Consider the following 18,053-nt stretch of genomic DNA (forward strand, 5'->3'; position numbering starts at 1 on the left):
CCAAGGGGTATCTTGGGGCCATTGCTTTTTAACCTGTACATTATTGATGTCATCAGTGTGGATACTAATGTTGGCTTCATAATCTATGCCGATGATACTAGTTTGTTTTTATCTGACGATAGCAGTAGTAAGTTAAGGACTAATGCATATGTGCTCCTGGAAAGAATACATGTATGGTCCGATAAAAATCTTTTGTCTGTTAATGCTGCAAAGTCTAAGGCAGTACTTTCTCTTCCGAAAAATAAAAATGCGGTGATTTCGGTGAGTTATTTTATAACAGAGACTAGATTCAGTTAGTAAGGTCAGTGAAATCCCTTGGCGTACCATTCCCCAAAAACATACTGTAGGAAGACCACATAGATTATGTAGCATTAGAGGCATCTAGAGCAATAGGATTTGTAAAACGTTTCAAAAATTATCTCCCACAAAAGGAAAAACTCTCTCTATATCATGCATTATTTCGCTCACATCTAAACTACTGCTGATTTGTATAGGGTACTGCTACACAAACCAGTCTGAAAAAACTAGGAACTCTCGAGAAACGGGCCCTCAGATTAGTTCATAACCTGACAAATAGACATTCAACAAAAACTTATTTTTCAAGAACAACATTATTAACATTCTCAGCCCCTATGCTTATAGACTACTACGCACCTAAAAAGTAGAACAAATAAGATGCATAAGTAATATATCTGACTTAGCCCCGATTGAATTATTTCATTGCACATATCCACGCCATCATAATCCACACTGGGTATTACCAAAAGTGAGAACAAACTATAGGCGCCAAATGGTAGCATTTAAACATCCATCCTTACTTAACAAATTAATTGATGAAAATATAGACTTAGAATGCATTAGCTGCTCTAACCTACGCAACTACTTTCTCCTTAATGCGCCCCGTTCATTGTCCAATATTTAGGCATCTGTGAAGGAAGGTACGGAAAACCTTAATGCTCTATTTACAGCTTTCAGAGGCTAACAGAGGCCTTCATGTTCTACTGAAGTCTCCGTCGTCTTGAGTGGTCGGCGCCCCCATTCCAGAGCACCGCTGAGCCTGGCCATTTTGAGAGCGTGTTGCACCAATCATTTTTGGACTGTGAGCACGCCGCTGGTGAGCAGGCCATCCCACTGTTCCGCACTGGGTTTTTTCCTTTGTGGAAAGATTAGTTATTTCTGCACTCCCATGTGCTGTGATATAGTGTTAGGATGGCCCCACACCATGGGCATGTGTCCCTGTACTGATTGGAAAACATATTATTTAGGATGTGTAGATTGGAGAATGTTCCTGTCTGCAGCCTTCGCCAGCCGACTGCTTCGTGTTATGTTAAAGATGGGTGGGGTGGTGGATATATTATCATTTTGCCTCGGTGATGGTTTAGTATTTCCGCGTACGTTGGTTCCACCGTCATAGTGATATCTGGGTCCATTGACTGTCCCACTCGGTATGTGAGCTCGCGAGCTAGACTGTTGGCCCTCTGGTTACCCTCTATTCCGGTGTGACCCGGCACCCAGACAATCGTATGCAGTATGCAGTATCTTTTCGTTCAGAAGCCCTGCCTCGAGGAGGATTCGCAGCGCCCCTTTGTTGATTTTACCTGCCGTGTAATTTCTGCATGCTTCTTTGGAGTCTTTGAGTATTATCAAGGATCTGTTTCTACGGTAACCCTCCGCCACTGCTAGAGCCGCAGCTGCTTCTTCCCCCGCTGTTGCCGTGCTGCTCCTTAGGGTTGCGCTGCTTATCAGCTCTCCCATGTGATCCACGGTCACTGCCGCAACTCTATGTTCTTTGGTGTTGCGGTCCCACGGGTATAGGGCTGCATCCATGTATACCACATTGTTTTTAGTGGCCAGGTGTTTTTCTACGTATTCTGCTCGCGCCTGTCTTCTGGCCGCATGTAGATTCGGGTCCATATTCCTTGGTAGTGGGCTAGCTTTCAGTGTCTGGCGAAAAGAGTCTGGTATGCTAACCATCCTATCCTTCGTTGCTTCTATGTTTTTATAGCCTAATCTTTAAAGGAGCGCCCTGCCGGTGGTTGACAGCTGGAGCCTGTGCAGCTGCGCACCCAGTTGTGTTTCCTTGAGCTCTTCAAATGTGTCGTGGATACCTAGCTTGAGTAGCTTGTCGTTCGGCGTGCACCTGTGAACGTCACTGTGTCTGTTTTATAAGCGTATTTCTGGTTGCTGTTATTGTTATTTCGCTGTTTCATAAGCGTTTTTCTTATCAGTTGCTGTACATGTGTTTCTTTTCAATCTGTTTATATTTTTTTCACACACGCTGGTGATTGTGTATTTTTCATACTTGTTTTTGTAGTAATGCTTTGTTTGACTTTGTATTTGCGGTTGTGACAGAAGTGCCGCCGCATGCCACTGCTCGCCTGCTGTACGGGGGTGGCAACTTAGTCAAGCGTCAATCGCTTTTATGACCATCCCCTCCATCAATGTAACGGTGATAGAAATAAATGGTTATTTTTATTATTATAATTCTCACTATAGTCATCCCAATACAGCTTCGCTGGTTATCTTTGACAGAGTGGAAGGGAACTAAATTATTTAGCTAGCTTGTCGGGTGCGGTAAAAGCCACCTTTACTGCCACGCTTTCCGCCACTTTCTTCAGGTTATGCGAAACGCAATGTATTTAAGGAATAGATGACACATTCTTTGTATCTTCTTGTAATCCTGCACGGCTAGCGTCAGTTCCTTGCTTATTCAGGTCAAGTACTTTTTCTGCAACTGCAGAGAGCATTGTGCGGGGGTAGCCTGGTTCAGATAAGCGACGAACCCGTTCGTCGAAACTCTTTCGCAGCCGATGGAATCATGATTTCTTTAAGGCTTTCTTAAAGGATGAATGGACAATACTTTACGCGCTTTACCCACCCAGAATCGATACGTGTAAAATACAACACAAACCAAGGTTTCTTAACGTTATTTTAGCCAAAACTCGCACACCTGGCAGCTCGATCCATAGTGACACTTCAGAAAGTATCTCGGAAACCACGCGTTAGTCACCGGCGAAGTCGTTGTTACCGACATCGGTGTCGTCATCGCCGCCTCTTGCGTTTGCCGTCGCGGTCACGCTCTTCTTCCCGGGCAGCCGCATCGGCCCGACGTCGACGGTTGAATTCGGCGGCGCACTCTTGTTCTCTCACCGCCGGCTAGGCGGCGCGACGTCGAAGGTCACAATCCCGGCGCCTTCTGTTGGCATCGTTCCTCGTACATTCGCTTTTCCTCGGCGTACGAAGCGAGGTCGTCAAAGAAACACAGCTGTAGTGGAAGCTCCCATAGCTTCCTACCAGGAAAGATGAAATCAATGCTTGCCGCTCCACATGAAATAGAGCCTTGTCGGGTGATGACCGCTTACAAATTAAATGCTTTGGTTCTATTATCGTAATGCTAGGCTAGTTATAAAATAAAAGCTGGTTGTTCCGAACAAAAATAGTACCTGCTGAATATTCATGATGTTTTCCCCCCAAAATATGCCAGGATAGTCATATTTCACAATAAAAGCAGTAATACAGAGATAGCCGTAGATAAATATATATCTGGTAACATAAGCCATGATTAACAAAGGAGGTTGTTTAATTCGTGGGATGTGGGAAAGCGCTTGTTGACCATTTTTATCGGCTACGTATGTTTCTATCAACTCCCCCCCGCCACCCCTGTGCGTCTTCACCTTCGGGACATAGTTCCCACTCTACCAGTTTTCTATAACCACCTTGATACGAACCACTCGCGGCTATCCCGTGGCAGCGTCAGAATGCAAATGAGCCTCTATCCCCTTATCGGACAGGCACTACGTCAAAGCCATGTGGTTTCAGACACAGGTGGTCGCTGCAACCGCGCTTCCATGCCAGGGCGGTCGGTCTCTTTCCCTTTGTGGCCGTTAAACGTGCGTTACGATGCGAGAACCTTTTTCGTCCAATTGTGGTTCCACGTCAGAGCCAACTAATTCATAAAGTCGTCGCTTCAGACACAGGTGGCCGCTGCAACCGTGCTTCGATGCGAGGGCGGTCTCTTTTTCTTTGTGGAAGCTAAACGCGCGCTACCATGTTCACGCTCACTTTGTTCTTCGTTCCCTTTCATTACCCCTTCCATCTTTCTTTCTTCTCTTTCTGAGCTGCGCTACAAGCCTAAAGAAGTCATGACGTACCAACTTGACCAAACTGCCACGCTTTTGACCATGCGAGAGCTTTCTTCTTTCCTTTGTGGTTCCACGTCGGAGCCAACCACGTCACAAAAAGGTGGTTTCAGACACAGGTGGCAGCTGCAACCGCGCTTCGATACGAGAGCGTTCTTTGTCTCTTTGTGGCAGCTAAACACGTGCTACGAGGCGAGGGCTTTCTGTTTCCCTTTGTGGTTCCACGTCGGAGCCAACGACGTCACAAAAAGGTGGTTTCAGACACAGGTGGCAGCTGCAACCGCGCTTCGATGCGAGAGCGTTCTTTGTCTCTTTGTGGCAGCTAAACACGTGCTACGATGCGAGGGCTTTCTGTTTCCCTTTGTGGTTCCACGTCGGAGCCAACGACGTCACAAAAAGGTGGTTTCAGACACAGGTGGCAGCTGCAACCGCGCTTCGATACGAGAGCGTTTTTTGTCTCTTTGTGGCAGCTAAACACGTGCTACGAAACGAGGGCTTTCTGTTTCCCTTTGTGGTTCCACGTCGGAGCCAGTGACGTCACAAAAAGGTGGTTTCAGACACAGCTAGGTGGCAGCTGCAACCACGCTTCGATACGAGAGCGTTCTTTGTCTCTTTGTGGCAGCTAAACACGTGCTACGAGGCGAGGGCTTTCTGTTTCCCTTTGTGGTTCCACGTCGGAGCCAGTGACGTCACAAAAAGGTGGTTTCAGACACAGGTGGCAGCTGCATCCGCGCTTCGATACGAGAGCGTTCTTTGTCTCTTTGTGGCAGCTAAACGCGTGCTACGAGGCGAGGGCTTTCTGTTTCCCTTTGTGGTTCCACTTCGGAGCCAACGACGTCACAAAAAGGTGGTTTCAGACACAGGTGGCAGCTGCAACCGCGCTTCGATGCGAGAGCGTTCTTTGTCTCTTTGTGGCAGCTAAACACGTGCTGCGATGCGAGGGCTTTCTGTTTCCCTTTGTGGTTCCATGTCGGAGCCAGTGACGTCACAAAAAGGTGGTTTCAGACACAGGTGGCAGCTGCAACCGCGCTTCGATACGAGAGCGTTCTTTGTCTCTTTGTGGCAGCTAAACACGTGCTGCGATGCGAGGGCTTTCTGTTTCCCTTTGTGGTTCCACGTCGGAGCCAACGACGTCACAAAAAGGTGGTTTCAGACACAGGTGGCAGCTGCAACCGCGCTTCGATACGAGAGCGTTCTTTGTCTCTTTGTGGCAGCTAAACGCGTGCTACGAGGCGAGGGCTTTCTGTTTCCCTTTGCGGTTCCACGTCGGAGCCAGTGACGTCACAGAAAGGTGGTTTCAGACACAGGTGGCAGCTGCAACCGCGCTTCGATACGAGAGCGTTCTTTGTCTCTCTGTGTCAGCTAAACACGTGCTACGATGCGAGGGCTTTCTGTTTCCCTTTGTGGTTCCACGTCGCAGCCAACGACGTCACAAAAAGGTGGCTTCAGACAAAGGTGCCTGCTGCAACCGTCATGCGATGAGAGGGCGGTCTCTGTCCGTTTGTGGCCGCTAAACGCGCGCTACGATGTGTGTTCTTTGCTCCTTTGTGGTTCCCCGTCAGAGCCAACTGGCACAAAAGGTGGTTTCAGACACAAGCGGACGTCAAAACAGCGCTTGGATGCGAGGGTGGTCTCTGTCCGTTTGTGGCCGCTAAACGCGAGCTACGATGCGGAGCGTTCTTTGTCCCTTTGTGGTTCCACGTTGGAGCCAACTGCGTCACAAAAAGGTAGTTTGAGGCACAGGTGACCACGAAAACGGAGCTTCGATGCGAAGGCGGTCTCTTTCCCTTTGTGGCCGCTAAACGCGCGCTAATATGCGTGTTCTTTGTCCCTTTGTGGTTCCACGTGAAAGCGAACTACGTAACAGAAAGGCAGTTTCAGATACAGGTGGCCGCCGGAACGGCACTTCGATGCGAAAGAAACGGACGTTCTTTCCCTTTGTGGTTTTTTCGCGCCGTTTCTCGTTTGAGCTCACTCGCTCGCCTTCTCGAGGAGGGGTTTCTGCTCACTAAAAAAGGGTTTGCCCTAGCCATAGAAAGGTTTGCTGTAAAAGGTCGTGTCCGAGCATCCTTCTGTGGTCACATACCAGTACATATTTATTTTATTTTCAATCCTTAATCAGACTCTCATTTGCAGTGACGATCAATCAGCGGAGCGTTTTTTTCTAACCGCGGATACCCAATTTTGTCACCAACGGCCAATCTATAATCAAAGCCCCTTTCTGGAAGTGAAAATGCGAGTATGTGTCACTGCGTCGAGACATCAAGCGCAAAAAGAGTGGTAAAGAAGAAGACGACGTTTGGCCATGGCCGAGATGCATCAGGAGCTGAGCTCGGTAATCCGAGAAAAGAGTGTCCTGTCTGGCCTGTTTGCCAAACTCGAGGCTGCCACTAAGTTGGACAGGATTAAGCTCGTCTACGGTGAGTGTGCGTCTTTGATATAGACACGTTACTCATTGCGCAAAGGCAGCGTACATAGGCTGAGACATAAGCCGTGCCTAAAACAGCATTTTCTAGTCGCCTGTTTAAGGAGGTTGTGCGCCCCGAATTTTGTGGTGAGCTATGTAAAGGAAGCTCTAAGATATTGTGGTAATTATGTCGCCTGAATTACTGACCTGGGCTGTAATATTTAAACCCTACAATGCTGATTTTGCCTTGTTTGCGCTCAAATAGCAATATCTTCGTAATTGGGACGTGGAATTTTCGTAAAGTGCACAAAATTGGTAGGCGGTTCGACCGCGAAAATTTAAGTAATTATGCAGTATACGAAGAATACGCGCAAGTTTACTGCTAATAAGCCTTACAGCTTTTTGCTAAGTGTTTAACGTAATCATAACAAGCCATAACTGTATTCACGTATTTGATAATGATCGCAGACACGGCGGTGTTCCAGACAACTATAGCGAAGCGAACTAGAAAGCCGTTATAAGATTATACTTCCTTAGCAGAAAACCAGCCAGAATTTGGTTATATTAAATTGATTGGCATTGCAGGTTGTTATGTGACAAAATTAAACTAACAACACTGTGACTAAGAAAGTATTAAAATTTGGTGTTTGCCGAGAGATTTTGGTAATTAGGCGACAATTGAACCTGTTGACCATTAGGCTCTGTTAAACAATTTAGGAAAGGTATGAACTTCATGGTAGGTTCCTAAAAATTTGAGAGCTGTTTTATCAGAGACAGAAAAATGCACACGCATAAAACGTCTTGTCTGACGTACTCCACAGGGTCATCGACATGCTACACTTTAATACCAATACTGTTCTTTTTGTATACTGTGACATCGCTTAACTGCTTCACAAAGGCAATAATGAAAGCTGACAATAGTTGAGTAGCTTTTTTGTCACGCAAGGATATTGGTCAGCCAGGAATTTTTACAAATACGGAACTGAAAAAAATCTACGAAATTGTTTCATTGACAAGAAATTAACACTGCTATATTGACAGGAAATTGCACAATATTTTTATCAAATTCCTCTATATCATGAGCAACTATAATTTTGTACAATACGACAACAACGACCACAGAAGCTCGGGAGCATCTCGTCGTAAAGCTCGATTGACCGATTCAATAAATTATGCATATAAAAGGCCTTTGTAGCAGGTTCGACCATTGCATTATTCGCTTTAATTTAGGCATTTTCACAGATGGGGAACGATATATTTCATATTCGAGACATATAAATGCAGTGACAGAAATACGTAAGGAGAGAACGCCAGGCGCAGAGCACCCTGCACTAGCCTGCAGGGTGCCTGCAGCCTTCTTGCATTGATGATGAGGAAATTTGGGAGGTAAAAGGGCAATGAGTAGCGCTTTTGTCTGTATTCTGTTCCTGTATGCGTTCTTCTTTTGTTGCACTTATTTTTATCATGAGCCTTTTAACGGAATCTCCGCTGAAACAGAGAATTCGGGAAGTGCCGAGGACCAAGAGGCAGAGAAGCGACGTTTTATTACCATGTAAAAAGCAATTTTTTGAATTACAGAAGCTATTAAAAGAAACCAATAGGGAGGTTATTTTCCCTTTAGGAACGCTCTTTTTTGATAACAGGCAACAATACTGTGATCACACAGATATCACACGCTTTTCTTATGCAACACGCTTATATTATTTCTAAACTTTCCTGGAACCGACCGGTAACGCGAATGTGTTGAAACTTCGGGGAACATCAGCGCCTCACTGTTGGATTGCCGCTTGTTCTTTGAGTCACCACCACATCGGCCGATGGTGTCACAACTGTCTATTGCGCCTTGATCCAGTAATTCAGCCACAAAAGGAAAGACAGTTCCGCATTTCTTCGTTATTCTGGTATACAGGCAATTCTCCCTGAAACTTGGAGACCTTGAGAGATTAACAGTAATTGTGCATCACTGTAGCCAGTGCTTAGATAAGATAGCGTTCGTTCATCTTGACAAACGAGAAGAAAGGGGGTTAAGCGGGGGGTTCCAATAATATTGGTCATATCATAAGAAGCCAACAAACACTGACACCAAGGACAAGATAAGTGAACTTTCTTGAGCATAATAAATGAAATAAAGACACCATCAATTAACGGAAGTGAAAGTGGATGCAAAAAAACAACTTGCATCAGTTGGGGAACGATCCCACAACCTTGGCATAACGCGTGCAATGCTCTGGCAATTGACGTACCGTGGCGCCGTTTCCTGATATACTTTCTTGGATATTCATGTTTTCCTAGTAGAATCCTGGGAGTGTTAGCCAGCGCCATCACTCACAAACCTTGGATGCGGACGCGAAAGCTGTGGGATCGTTCTCCGCCTGCGGCAAGCTGCTTTTTCATCCACTTTCCTTTCCATTATTTCTCGTGCCTGCATTTCATTTATTAAGCACAAATGAATTCCTCTATGTTGTCCTTGATGTCAGAGTTTCTTGGCGTCTAATGCTCATCCAGACAAATGCTTTACTTAGCAGCCATGTATACAGCTATTTCGCTTCGTTCGACTGGAACAGAAGGTTAGGAAAAAGTCCTAAAAGCGACAAAGTATCACCACGTGTAATCGAAAGCTGGCGTCTCGCAGACCTTAGTTTTCGTAGAAAGCTGCATGTAAGGTAGGATAACGGTAAGGTAAGGTACGGTAAGGTAAGGTAGGATACCGGCGATCAGACTTGTAACGCAGCAGAGTGTGCTAAGAATCTCTGGGTCCCGACAGCCCACACATGGAAACTGACCGTTGCAACGTTTAACACCCAAACCCTCTCGAGTGAGGCTAGCTTAGCACGACTCTTTGAGGCACAACCAGACATTGTTTGCGATATCATCGGCCTTAGGGAGATTAAAAGAACTGGTGACGCTTATACATTGCTGAATAAGGAACGTGTCCTCCGCTATAGAGGTCTCCTAGATAAGAAGCAATACGAGGTACGATTCCTAATCTATATGGACATAGCGGGCAACACTGACGAATTCTACAGGATTAATGAGCGGGTAGCTGTAGTCGTAATTAAGGTAATAAAAGGTACAGAATAAAGGTAGTACAAGCCTACGCTCCAACATCCAATCGCGATGATGAGGAAATAGATAAGTATTATGGAGATGTTGAATTAGCCATGAGAAAAGTGCAAACTCTGTATAATGTTGTAAGGGGTGACTTCGATGCAAAAGGGGGAAAAAGCAGGCTGGAGAACAAACAATTGGCAACTATGGCGTCGATTCTAATAACAGTAGAGGAGAGATGCTGGTAGAACTTGCAGAAAGAAATAAGCATAGAATAATGAACACGGTTTTCAGGAAGCGCAGCAACAGAAAGTGAATCTGGAGAGCCTTAAAGGTGAAACAAGAAATCAAATGGACTTTATACTTTCTGCCGATCCCAGCATAGTGCAGGATGTGAAATTGATAGATAGGGTAACGTGCAGTGATCATAGGTTAGTGAGGGCTAAGATTCACCTCAATGTGAAGAGAAAAAGAGCAAAGTTGGTCAAGAAACAGGTCAACCTAGAGAGAATAAGGGTAAAAGCACACATGTTCAGGCTGGTACTTGCAAATAAATTTGTCGCCTTAGAACAGGGAGTTGATGATGACATAGAGCTAATGAATGAGACCGTTACTAGGTGGGCGTCAGAGGCAGCGATTGAAGTGGCAGGTAACGCACCAAGGCAACCAGTAGGCAAGCTTTCCCAAGTAACAAAGGACCTAATAAAGAAATGGAAAAAAATAAGAGTGTCCAACTCAAGAGATAGATAGAATTCGCGGATCTGTCAAAACTGATCGTCAAGGCGAAAATTGTGTAATATTTGAAACTATAACGTGAGAAAGACTGAAGAAGCCATAAAAAAATGGACGCAGCCTAAAATCAGTGAGAAAGAAACTTGACATAGGAAAAACCAAGATGTATGCATAGAAATATAAGCAGGGTAATATTATCAGCAATCTTGAAGATATAGTAAAATCAGCGGAAGAATTCTATACGAACCTTTACAGTACCCAAAAGAATCGGGATACCTCAATTAGAAACAGCACTGAACAGGATACAGAAACTCCTCCTATAACTAGCGATAAGGTCAGAAGGGCATTGCATATGACATGAAAAGGGGAAGAGTGGCAGGACAAGATGGAATAGCAGTACATTGAATCAAAGATGGCGGAGACCTAATGCTTGGAAAATTAGGGGGTCTTTAAACGAAGTGTCTGTGGTCTGCAAGAATCCCAGACAACCGGAAGAAGGCAAACATTAACTATTCTACAAAAAAGGAGGCGTTAAAGAATTGAAAAATTATCGGCCCATTAGCTTACTGCCAGTATTATATAAAATATTTACCAAAATATTCTCCAATAGAACAAGGGTGACACTGGACTATTGTCAACCAAGGGAACAGGCTGGCTTCAGGAAGGGATACTCTACCATAGGTCACATTCATGTCATTATTCAGGTTATCTAGGAATCCGCAGAGTACAATAAGCCTCTCTATATGGCTGTTATAGATTACGAAAAGACAGTTGATTCAGTAGAGGTACTAACAGTCATAGCAGCATTGCGTAATCAAGGACTACAGAATGCTTCGGTAAATCCCTAGGAAAATGTCTACTGAGATTCTACAGCTACCCTAATTCTACACAGGGAAAGCAGGAAGATACTTTTAAAGAAATGGGTCAGACAGGGAGACACAATTTCTCCAATGCTATTCACTGCGTGACTGGAAGAAGTATTCAAGCTGTTAAACTGGGAAGGCTTAGGAGTAAAGTTCGACGGAGAATATGTCAGCCACCTTTGATTTGCCCATGCCATTGTTCTATTCAGCAACAATGCAGACGAATTGCAACAAATGATTGAAGACCTTAACAGGGAGAGTGTAAGAGTCGGATTGACCCGCCGTGGTTGCTCAGTGGCTATGGTGTTGGGCTGCTGAGCACGAGGTTGCGGGATCGAATCCCGACCACGGCGGCCGCATATCGATGGGGGCGAAATGCGAAAACACCCGTGTAATTAGATTTAGGTGCACGTTAAAGAACCCCAGGTGGTCGAAATTTCCGGAGTCCTCCACTACGGCGTGCCTCATAATCAGAAAGTGGTTTTGGCACGTAAAACCCCATAATTTTAAGAGTCGGATTGAAGATTAATATGCATAGCGCAAAGATAATGATAAATAGCCGGGCAAAGGAACAAGAGTTCAGGATCGCCAGTCGGCCTCTAGAGTGTGTGAAGGGGTACGCTTACTTAGGTCAATTAATCACAAGGAGCCCTGATCATGAGGAGGAAATCCACAGAAGAATAAAAATGGGTTGGATCGCATACGGAAGACTTTGCCGGCTGCTGACTGGAAGCTTACCATTATCATTGAAAAGGAAGATTTACAATCAGTGCATTTTACCCGTGCTGACATATGGAGCAGGGACTTGGAGACGGACAAAGAAGCTGGAGAACAAGTTAAGGACCGCGTAAAGAGCGATAGAACGAAGATTGCAAGGCATAACGCTAAGAGACAGAAAGAGAGCGGTTTGGATCAGAGAGCAAACGGGTATAGACGATATTGTATTTGACTTGAAGAGAAAATAATGAAGCTAGCCAGGTCATGTAATGCGCCGGCTACATAACCATTGGACCATTAGGGTTACAGAAAGGGTACCAAGAGAAGGGAAACGCCATCGAGGACGACGGAAGACTAGGTCGAGCGATGAAACTAGGAAATTCGCAGCCGCTAGTTGCAATCGGTTGGCGCAGAAAAGGAGTAATTGGAGATCACAGGGAGAGGCTTTCGTCCTGCAGTGGACATAGAACAGGCTGATGATGATGATGAAGGTAGGAGAGCCACTGAAAAGTTAAACGAGGTGTACTTTAAATTAATACTAAGAAAGCATAGAACAAATAGGGAATAAAAGAAACTAAAGTACATGAAGAGGTTTCGTAATACGAGTACGAGTAAAGAATGAACTTTTATCTTGTTGGAAATTTCCCAAAACAAGGCACAAGAAGATGCAGAAGACCGAAGAAAGGCAGCTAATGACGTCATTTTCTGAAGGCGCTACGCGATCTACCCGCAGGCAGTGATGGGCGCGCCTAAACACGCCTTGTGTTTGCCCAGGTCGCAACTAAAGGTTAGTCAACGCAGTGCCTCAATTTTTTTTGACAGATATGTTATACTGTTGTGGAAATTTTCAAGGAAATATGACCGACACATCTAGTTGGTTTCCGCACGTTTCACTCTTCAGTTAGGCCGGGAATAATAGGCGAGCTGAACAGGTGCTTTCCTCGCAGCAGCGCTCGTATACGAAGATCTGCTAATAGCAGCAGCGACCCACAAATTAACAAAAACTTTCTGAAAAACGACTGTGGAATATGGAAGAAAGCAAATGGCTTCAGATATTTGTACTGGAAAAAAACATTGATTCAGTGGAGGAAAGGAACCAGAAATCTCACCAGCAAGTGTACGACCGGTATAATAAGCAACATGGTAACAAAAAACGTCATACGCAAAGTATCAGAGACTGAGACAATCTCATCGGTAATGGAAACGGAAAATAAACCTGCTATGAGTAACTATGTCAAAGGAAAAATGCAAGCAGGAAAGAAACAATTGATCATAAGTCAAAGGAAAGCTCGTGAGTTTTCTAAGCAAGTTCAGTCTGCAGTCTTAGAGCGAGTAGTTATAAAGCAGGTTACAGCAAGGACGAAGACGCATGCGCTTGCTGCGGCAAAGCTAGGGAAACGATGGAATACGTTTTATTAGAATGTGAACACATATACCCAGTTGGAATTTGAGGCTACAATGGCCCATTGGAGCCCTTTGAATCAGGAATAGCAGGGCGAAAGTAAACAAGACCGCAATAGAGATTTTTAAGAAGTTGTGGGAGGTTTGGTGGCAAGAAAGCAAAGACATCCCAACAACAGAGGCGTCAAAAAACAGATTTCTCAGTATTTGTTGAAAAAAATTGATGGCGAGAATTGCTTGTGTGTTTCTCTAGAATATATGTAGGACACCAGGAAAAAAAAAATTAGAACAAGAGCGTGCTTGTGCAACCCACTGCCATTTTTCAAAGGGGAGGCTTATAGGAGCCATCCATCCATGCAATCTCTGAATGGCGACGAAAGTGTTGGGTATGGGGTCACAGAATAAAGTGAACATGTTGCTTTGTTGTCGGCATAATGATCACTTACTAGTGCGGAACTGATGTCATCAAGGATCTGCTCATTTACGATAAATGTTGTCACTGGCATTCTTGACTTCAGATGAGTGCATATTTGGGGAGTCGGTATTCTCTGCAGTAAGTGTGGAGTAGTGCGAGAGAATATTGATGGGTCTGCCACCGTCCATAAGGCGTTTGTGCGGTCCTTTATTTTGCTGAGCGATATGACATTTGGAACATGTGCGGCTGAACTTTCTAATCCTTGTGTTAAAGTTCGCTGGTGTGAACATGTTTTTTAGCGCCCTCATAAATTGCTTTATCATCAATTTGCGAGAAGTCATGAGGGTGCGGCTCTGCGGTGTCTGAAACGAGGCTATCCTGCAAATACCTTGAATTCTGTCCCATAGAGCGAGAGACCGTTGTCTATTTCCCTTGATGCAGCATGCCATTCTAGGCGCAGAGTGCTCGAAGAGCACGGATTACGCTTTATTTGTGGAGTTGATGATTCGCTCCTCGAGGTAGTTCAAACAATCATCTCTTTTTAGCAAGGCGTTTTCTATCTAGGAACGGACCATAGAAGTCGGCTGCGAGCTCTTCCGAGGGCCGATTCATTGTAGCACGACGTCACGACGTCATGAATGCTCGACGTCATAGCACGACGTCATGCGTGCCACGAACGTAACACCGCTGATCAAAGAGGGAATATGAACTAAGCGGTGCGTCTGCAGTGCCGATGGACGAAGTGAACTAGTTCTTCGCACAGGCTCGGTTGTTCGAACGTGTTCTAAGATTATCATGCTTTCCAACATTTGTTCTAGTGAAAGCCGACCGGGGACATATTATGGAAACAGTGCATGCAGACGAAGAAGATGAAGATGTTTTCCGTTTTATAACCAATTGCATATCTAGCTTGTGCGTTTCGCCCGTAGTTCTCATCGGCTCCCCCGCACTTCAGAATCTCGCCGGCAACCTGTCTGGCCGACGACGCGCATCTCGCACTGTATGACCAGAAAACAAAATTACGGCAGCACGAAGTAATTGTTCAGCTCTCCAGAGTCGATGTGTGGCCCTTGCACAGGCACCATTCGAGGTCCATGAGTGCCATATTTATTCGTTGCTTGTGCGTCTGCTTTGATAGCGGCTATTGGCGGCTACTGTCACCAGCTAGTTTTATCGGGTGCTCTATGTCCAAAGAAAACAATTTTGGTCGAGTACAGTTGCAGTTCCTTATATTGTAAAGCTTGATGCCTGGGCCACAGGTAAACAATGCTTAGAAAATTCTACTGCGACATGTTTAACAGCACGAAAGCTACCAAACGCATTTCGCTTGTTACCTTGATTGGGGTGCACGCTGGTGCGGCACACCACATGGTACCCGCAGACACTTCTTGTTGTAACGTGAGTAATACTTGAATAGCATTGAAGGCTAACCGTACAGTAATGACACGTTGCACGTATGTTACATACCGACAATGTTCAGAGTTGACTCGCCTGCTATTTCCATCGCGGGTAGAGCTGTGCCAGCGCCTCACAGCCTATAGCCGTTTGTTATCATGGTTATATTGCAGCTTAAATCTTAGTACCGACACGCTGAGGAGTTTACCAATCACGAAACTTTGTTAAGACCTCTCAAGAAAGCGCAAAAACATGCCGCTCATCGTCAACAGCAGGTTTGCTGTGCACACTTCAGCGTGCTCCCGCATACCAGCATGGCGGTGGACCGTAGATGGCGCTGTGATCACAGTATGGCTGTGCTCCTGCTAAAATATTTTATATGTTGCTTAGCATGAGTAGGTACCTTGCTGCGCAAATTTGATTTGACTGCGCGCTGATTTCCGTGACAGCGGTGGTACTCTAATGGTCGTGTCATGGTTACAGACGTTAACGCCACAGTATTTTTCTCTTGGAATCAAACCTTCTTTCGCATCTTTCACCATGCAGCCCTGGTTATCGTTGTCGTGATCCTCTACGGGCTGAACCTTGCCGGAGCGGGAGTGACACACCTGATCACCACCGTTTGGCCCGTGCTCGGAAGGTGCGCATCTCGCCAGTATTGGTGGCACTTCCACCACGTACGTGGCTGGCATAAGTCAGAACGCCCCTACTGAACGGAAATACTTCAAAGGCAGAAGCAAGCTATGCATCAGTGCAGAAACATATTACTAGCTTTGGGTTGGGAGCTTTTGGGGTTAGTTTCCATTAATGCTCACTCCCGTCTCTTGTTGGAAGTATCCAAACGACCAAGCAAAGCTGGAACAGGAATTTTCGGCCGAGCTTAACCTATTTTGCAGCTTTCGAGGTTAAAGGGCACGGTCATGTGTGACCTTCGAACCAAAATTCGGGAGTTCCGTAACACTCGATCAGCGCAATTTAACTACAAATTTTGAATATGGGCCGCAAACAATCGAGGAAGTGAAGCAGGGGTCCGACGAACGAGTCTCCGTAAATGCGCAGGAAAACAAGCAATAACAACATACCTTATACATAGTGCCCACCTTTAGAAGGCAGTTGCGTAACAGTAATGGCAGAGTGTGAACTTCGTGAACAGAGACGTTGTCAAGTGTGAAAATGTGTGTGTGTTTGTGTGTGTGTGTGTGTCTCATATCGTCTCAGTCATTGGAACTGCTGTTAATCAACCTTTAAGCCAATGCACTTTGATGTTCCTCACCGTAAATCCACCCACAATTCTCGCAAGTATAAAACCAGAGTGAGATTTAAATCCAATCCACAACGCGACGTAACTATAGGCAAACCTTATAAAAGGAGGCTTACAGTCAAAAACGTAGGATTAGACACGTGACGTCAATCGATTTCTATGCGCATCTTTGTCGGCCACTGAAAAAAGCTTTTCAAATGGCAGTCTCAAGAAAGCTAGAACCTAAATAAAGATCTGCATGAACACCCAGAGAAAAAATATTTGAGAGGCAGAATGAAAATTGACACGCATATACAGGGTGTCGCAACTATCGTACACCAATGTTTAAAGATATGCGAATGACACGTAGCTGGACAGAACACCGGTAATGTGGTTTGCCGTAACTTGTGGATACGTTATTTTTTGCACCCTGCCTGATTAAATATTTTGACCTAATTAACTTCCCAAAGATCCTAATTAGGTGAAAAATGTCATTGAGAAAATTGTAGAGTAACACGGAAAACTCCTGATATAGCTTTCTGTTGCTCAATGCGTGCTACAGAAAAGTATGGTTCCGAGCGTAAAACAAGCTTGGAATATACAAAAAATAGCCGCGCGACTGGCCGCTCGAGGTACCCTGTACCGCTACAAATCCTGTTACCGATCCCGCCGTGCCAATCTCTCCCGAGTACTCTAAATGTCTCTTGCTCATTTCGACTGCTGGCCGGGTCATGCGTCAGCACACTTTAAGTTGTATTGTTTCTGGAGAGTGTGCGTTACATAGCGGCCTCACTGGGTAAATCCAGTCGCATTGCATTAGGATGTGCTGAGTGTTCTCCGGATCGTTGGTGCAACACCCGCATGCCTCAGAGTGTGGCAAATATTTGCTGTGGTATGTGTTTGTTCTTAGGTGACCAGGTCCAGCCTCAAATGGCAATTGGCACTGTCCTTTGTGTTAACGTACAAATTTTCGCTTGTAATGTCTCCCCATTCCTGTAAATCTCCATGGTTGCTCTGGTTTCCATATTTTGCAGCCAATTCCCTGTCAATGTTTCTCTCAATTTCTTTTTGATTATTCCTGGTTATCTATTTACACCTTTATTTACCTACACTTGGCTACCAACTTTCTTGACCTCTTCCTCCATTCTGTGTCCATGCTTTTCAAGTACAGATGCCACTGCCATTTAGCTGCCCATTTATTTTCATCCCTGTTTCTGAGTTTTTCTTCAAAACTCATTTGCTCTGCGCTTCTCTGATATTAAAAGCAACCAAATCCATGTCACCCTACACTACCTTATTTGTGGTTTTACCCTGGGCTCACAATACCAACCGGCATAAGGTTTTTTTGGTTTGCTTCAAACCACGGCAAGATATGCGATTTTAAGCACAGGCCGACATTGGCAAACTCTAGAGCTCGAACATTACTTCTTTCTAAGTTCCACGCCCCACCTCATATTTAATGTTGCCACAAAGTGCTCTAAACTTGATAATTGTAGCATTCCGCTTCCCCCTTATTTTCATATGGAGTAAGTCTTTTATTTTCAGATTCCGTAAGGTGCTTGAGTAAGCCTTTCGATCGTTTGTTTACGTACTCGCCGACGTAATTATATTGCTTGACTATGGGTATGACCACTTGTTTAATTGACACCACATAATTACTCGCCTCTTTATTAAAGATCATAAATCCCAATTTCTC

General features: G+C 45.0%; 1 protein-coding gene across 3 annotated transcripts in view; it reads left to right on the forward strand.

Moving 5' to 3' along the window:
* The first annotated feature begins 5,593 nt into the window (after positions 1 to 5,593).
* LOC135897880 (receptor expression-enhancing protein 5-like) overlaps positions 5,594 to 18,053 on the forward strand; it is a 142,263-nt gene continuing 129,803 nt past the window's right edge. Inside the window, exons 1-3 of one of the 3 annotated variants that reach the window (XM_065426572.2) lie at positions 5,594 to 5,866; positions 6,276 to 6,559; positions 15,664 to 15,757. In XM_065426572.2, coding sequence (XP_065282644.1) covers positions 6,445 to 6,559; positions 15,664 to 15,757 — 209 coding nt within the window. In that variant the 5' untranslated portion in view covers positions 5,594 to 5,866; positions 6,276 to 6,444. The other 2 variants (XM_065426571.1, XM_065426573.2) reach the window with 2 other exon arrangements.

This window comes from Dermacentor albipictus, chromosome 2 (assembly GCF_038994185.2).
Source record: "Dermacentor albipictus isolate Rhodes 1998 colony chromosome 2, USDA_Dalb.pri_finalv2, whole genome shotgun sequence".
Classification (NCBI taxonomy): Eukaryota; Metazoa; Arthropoda; class Arachnida; order Ixodida; family Ixodidae; genus Dermacentor; species Dermacentor albipictus.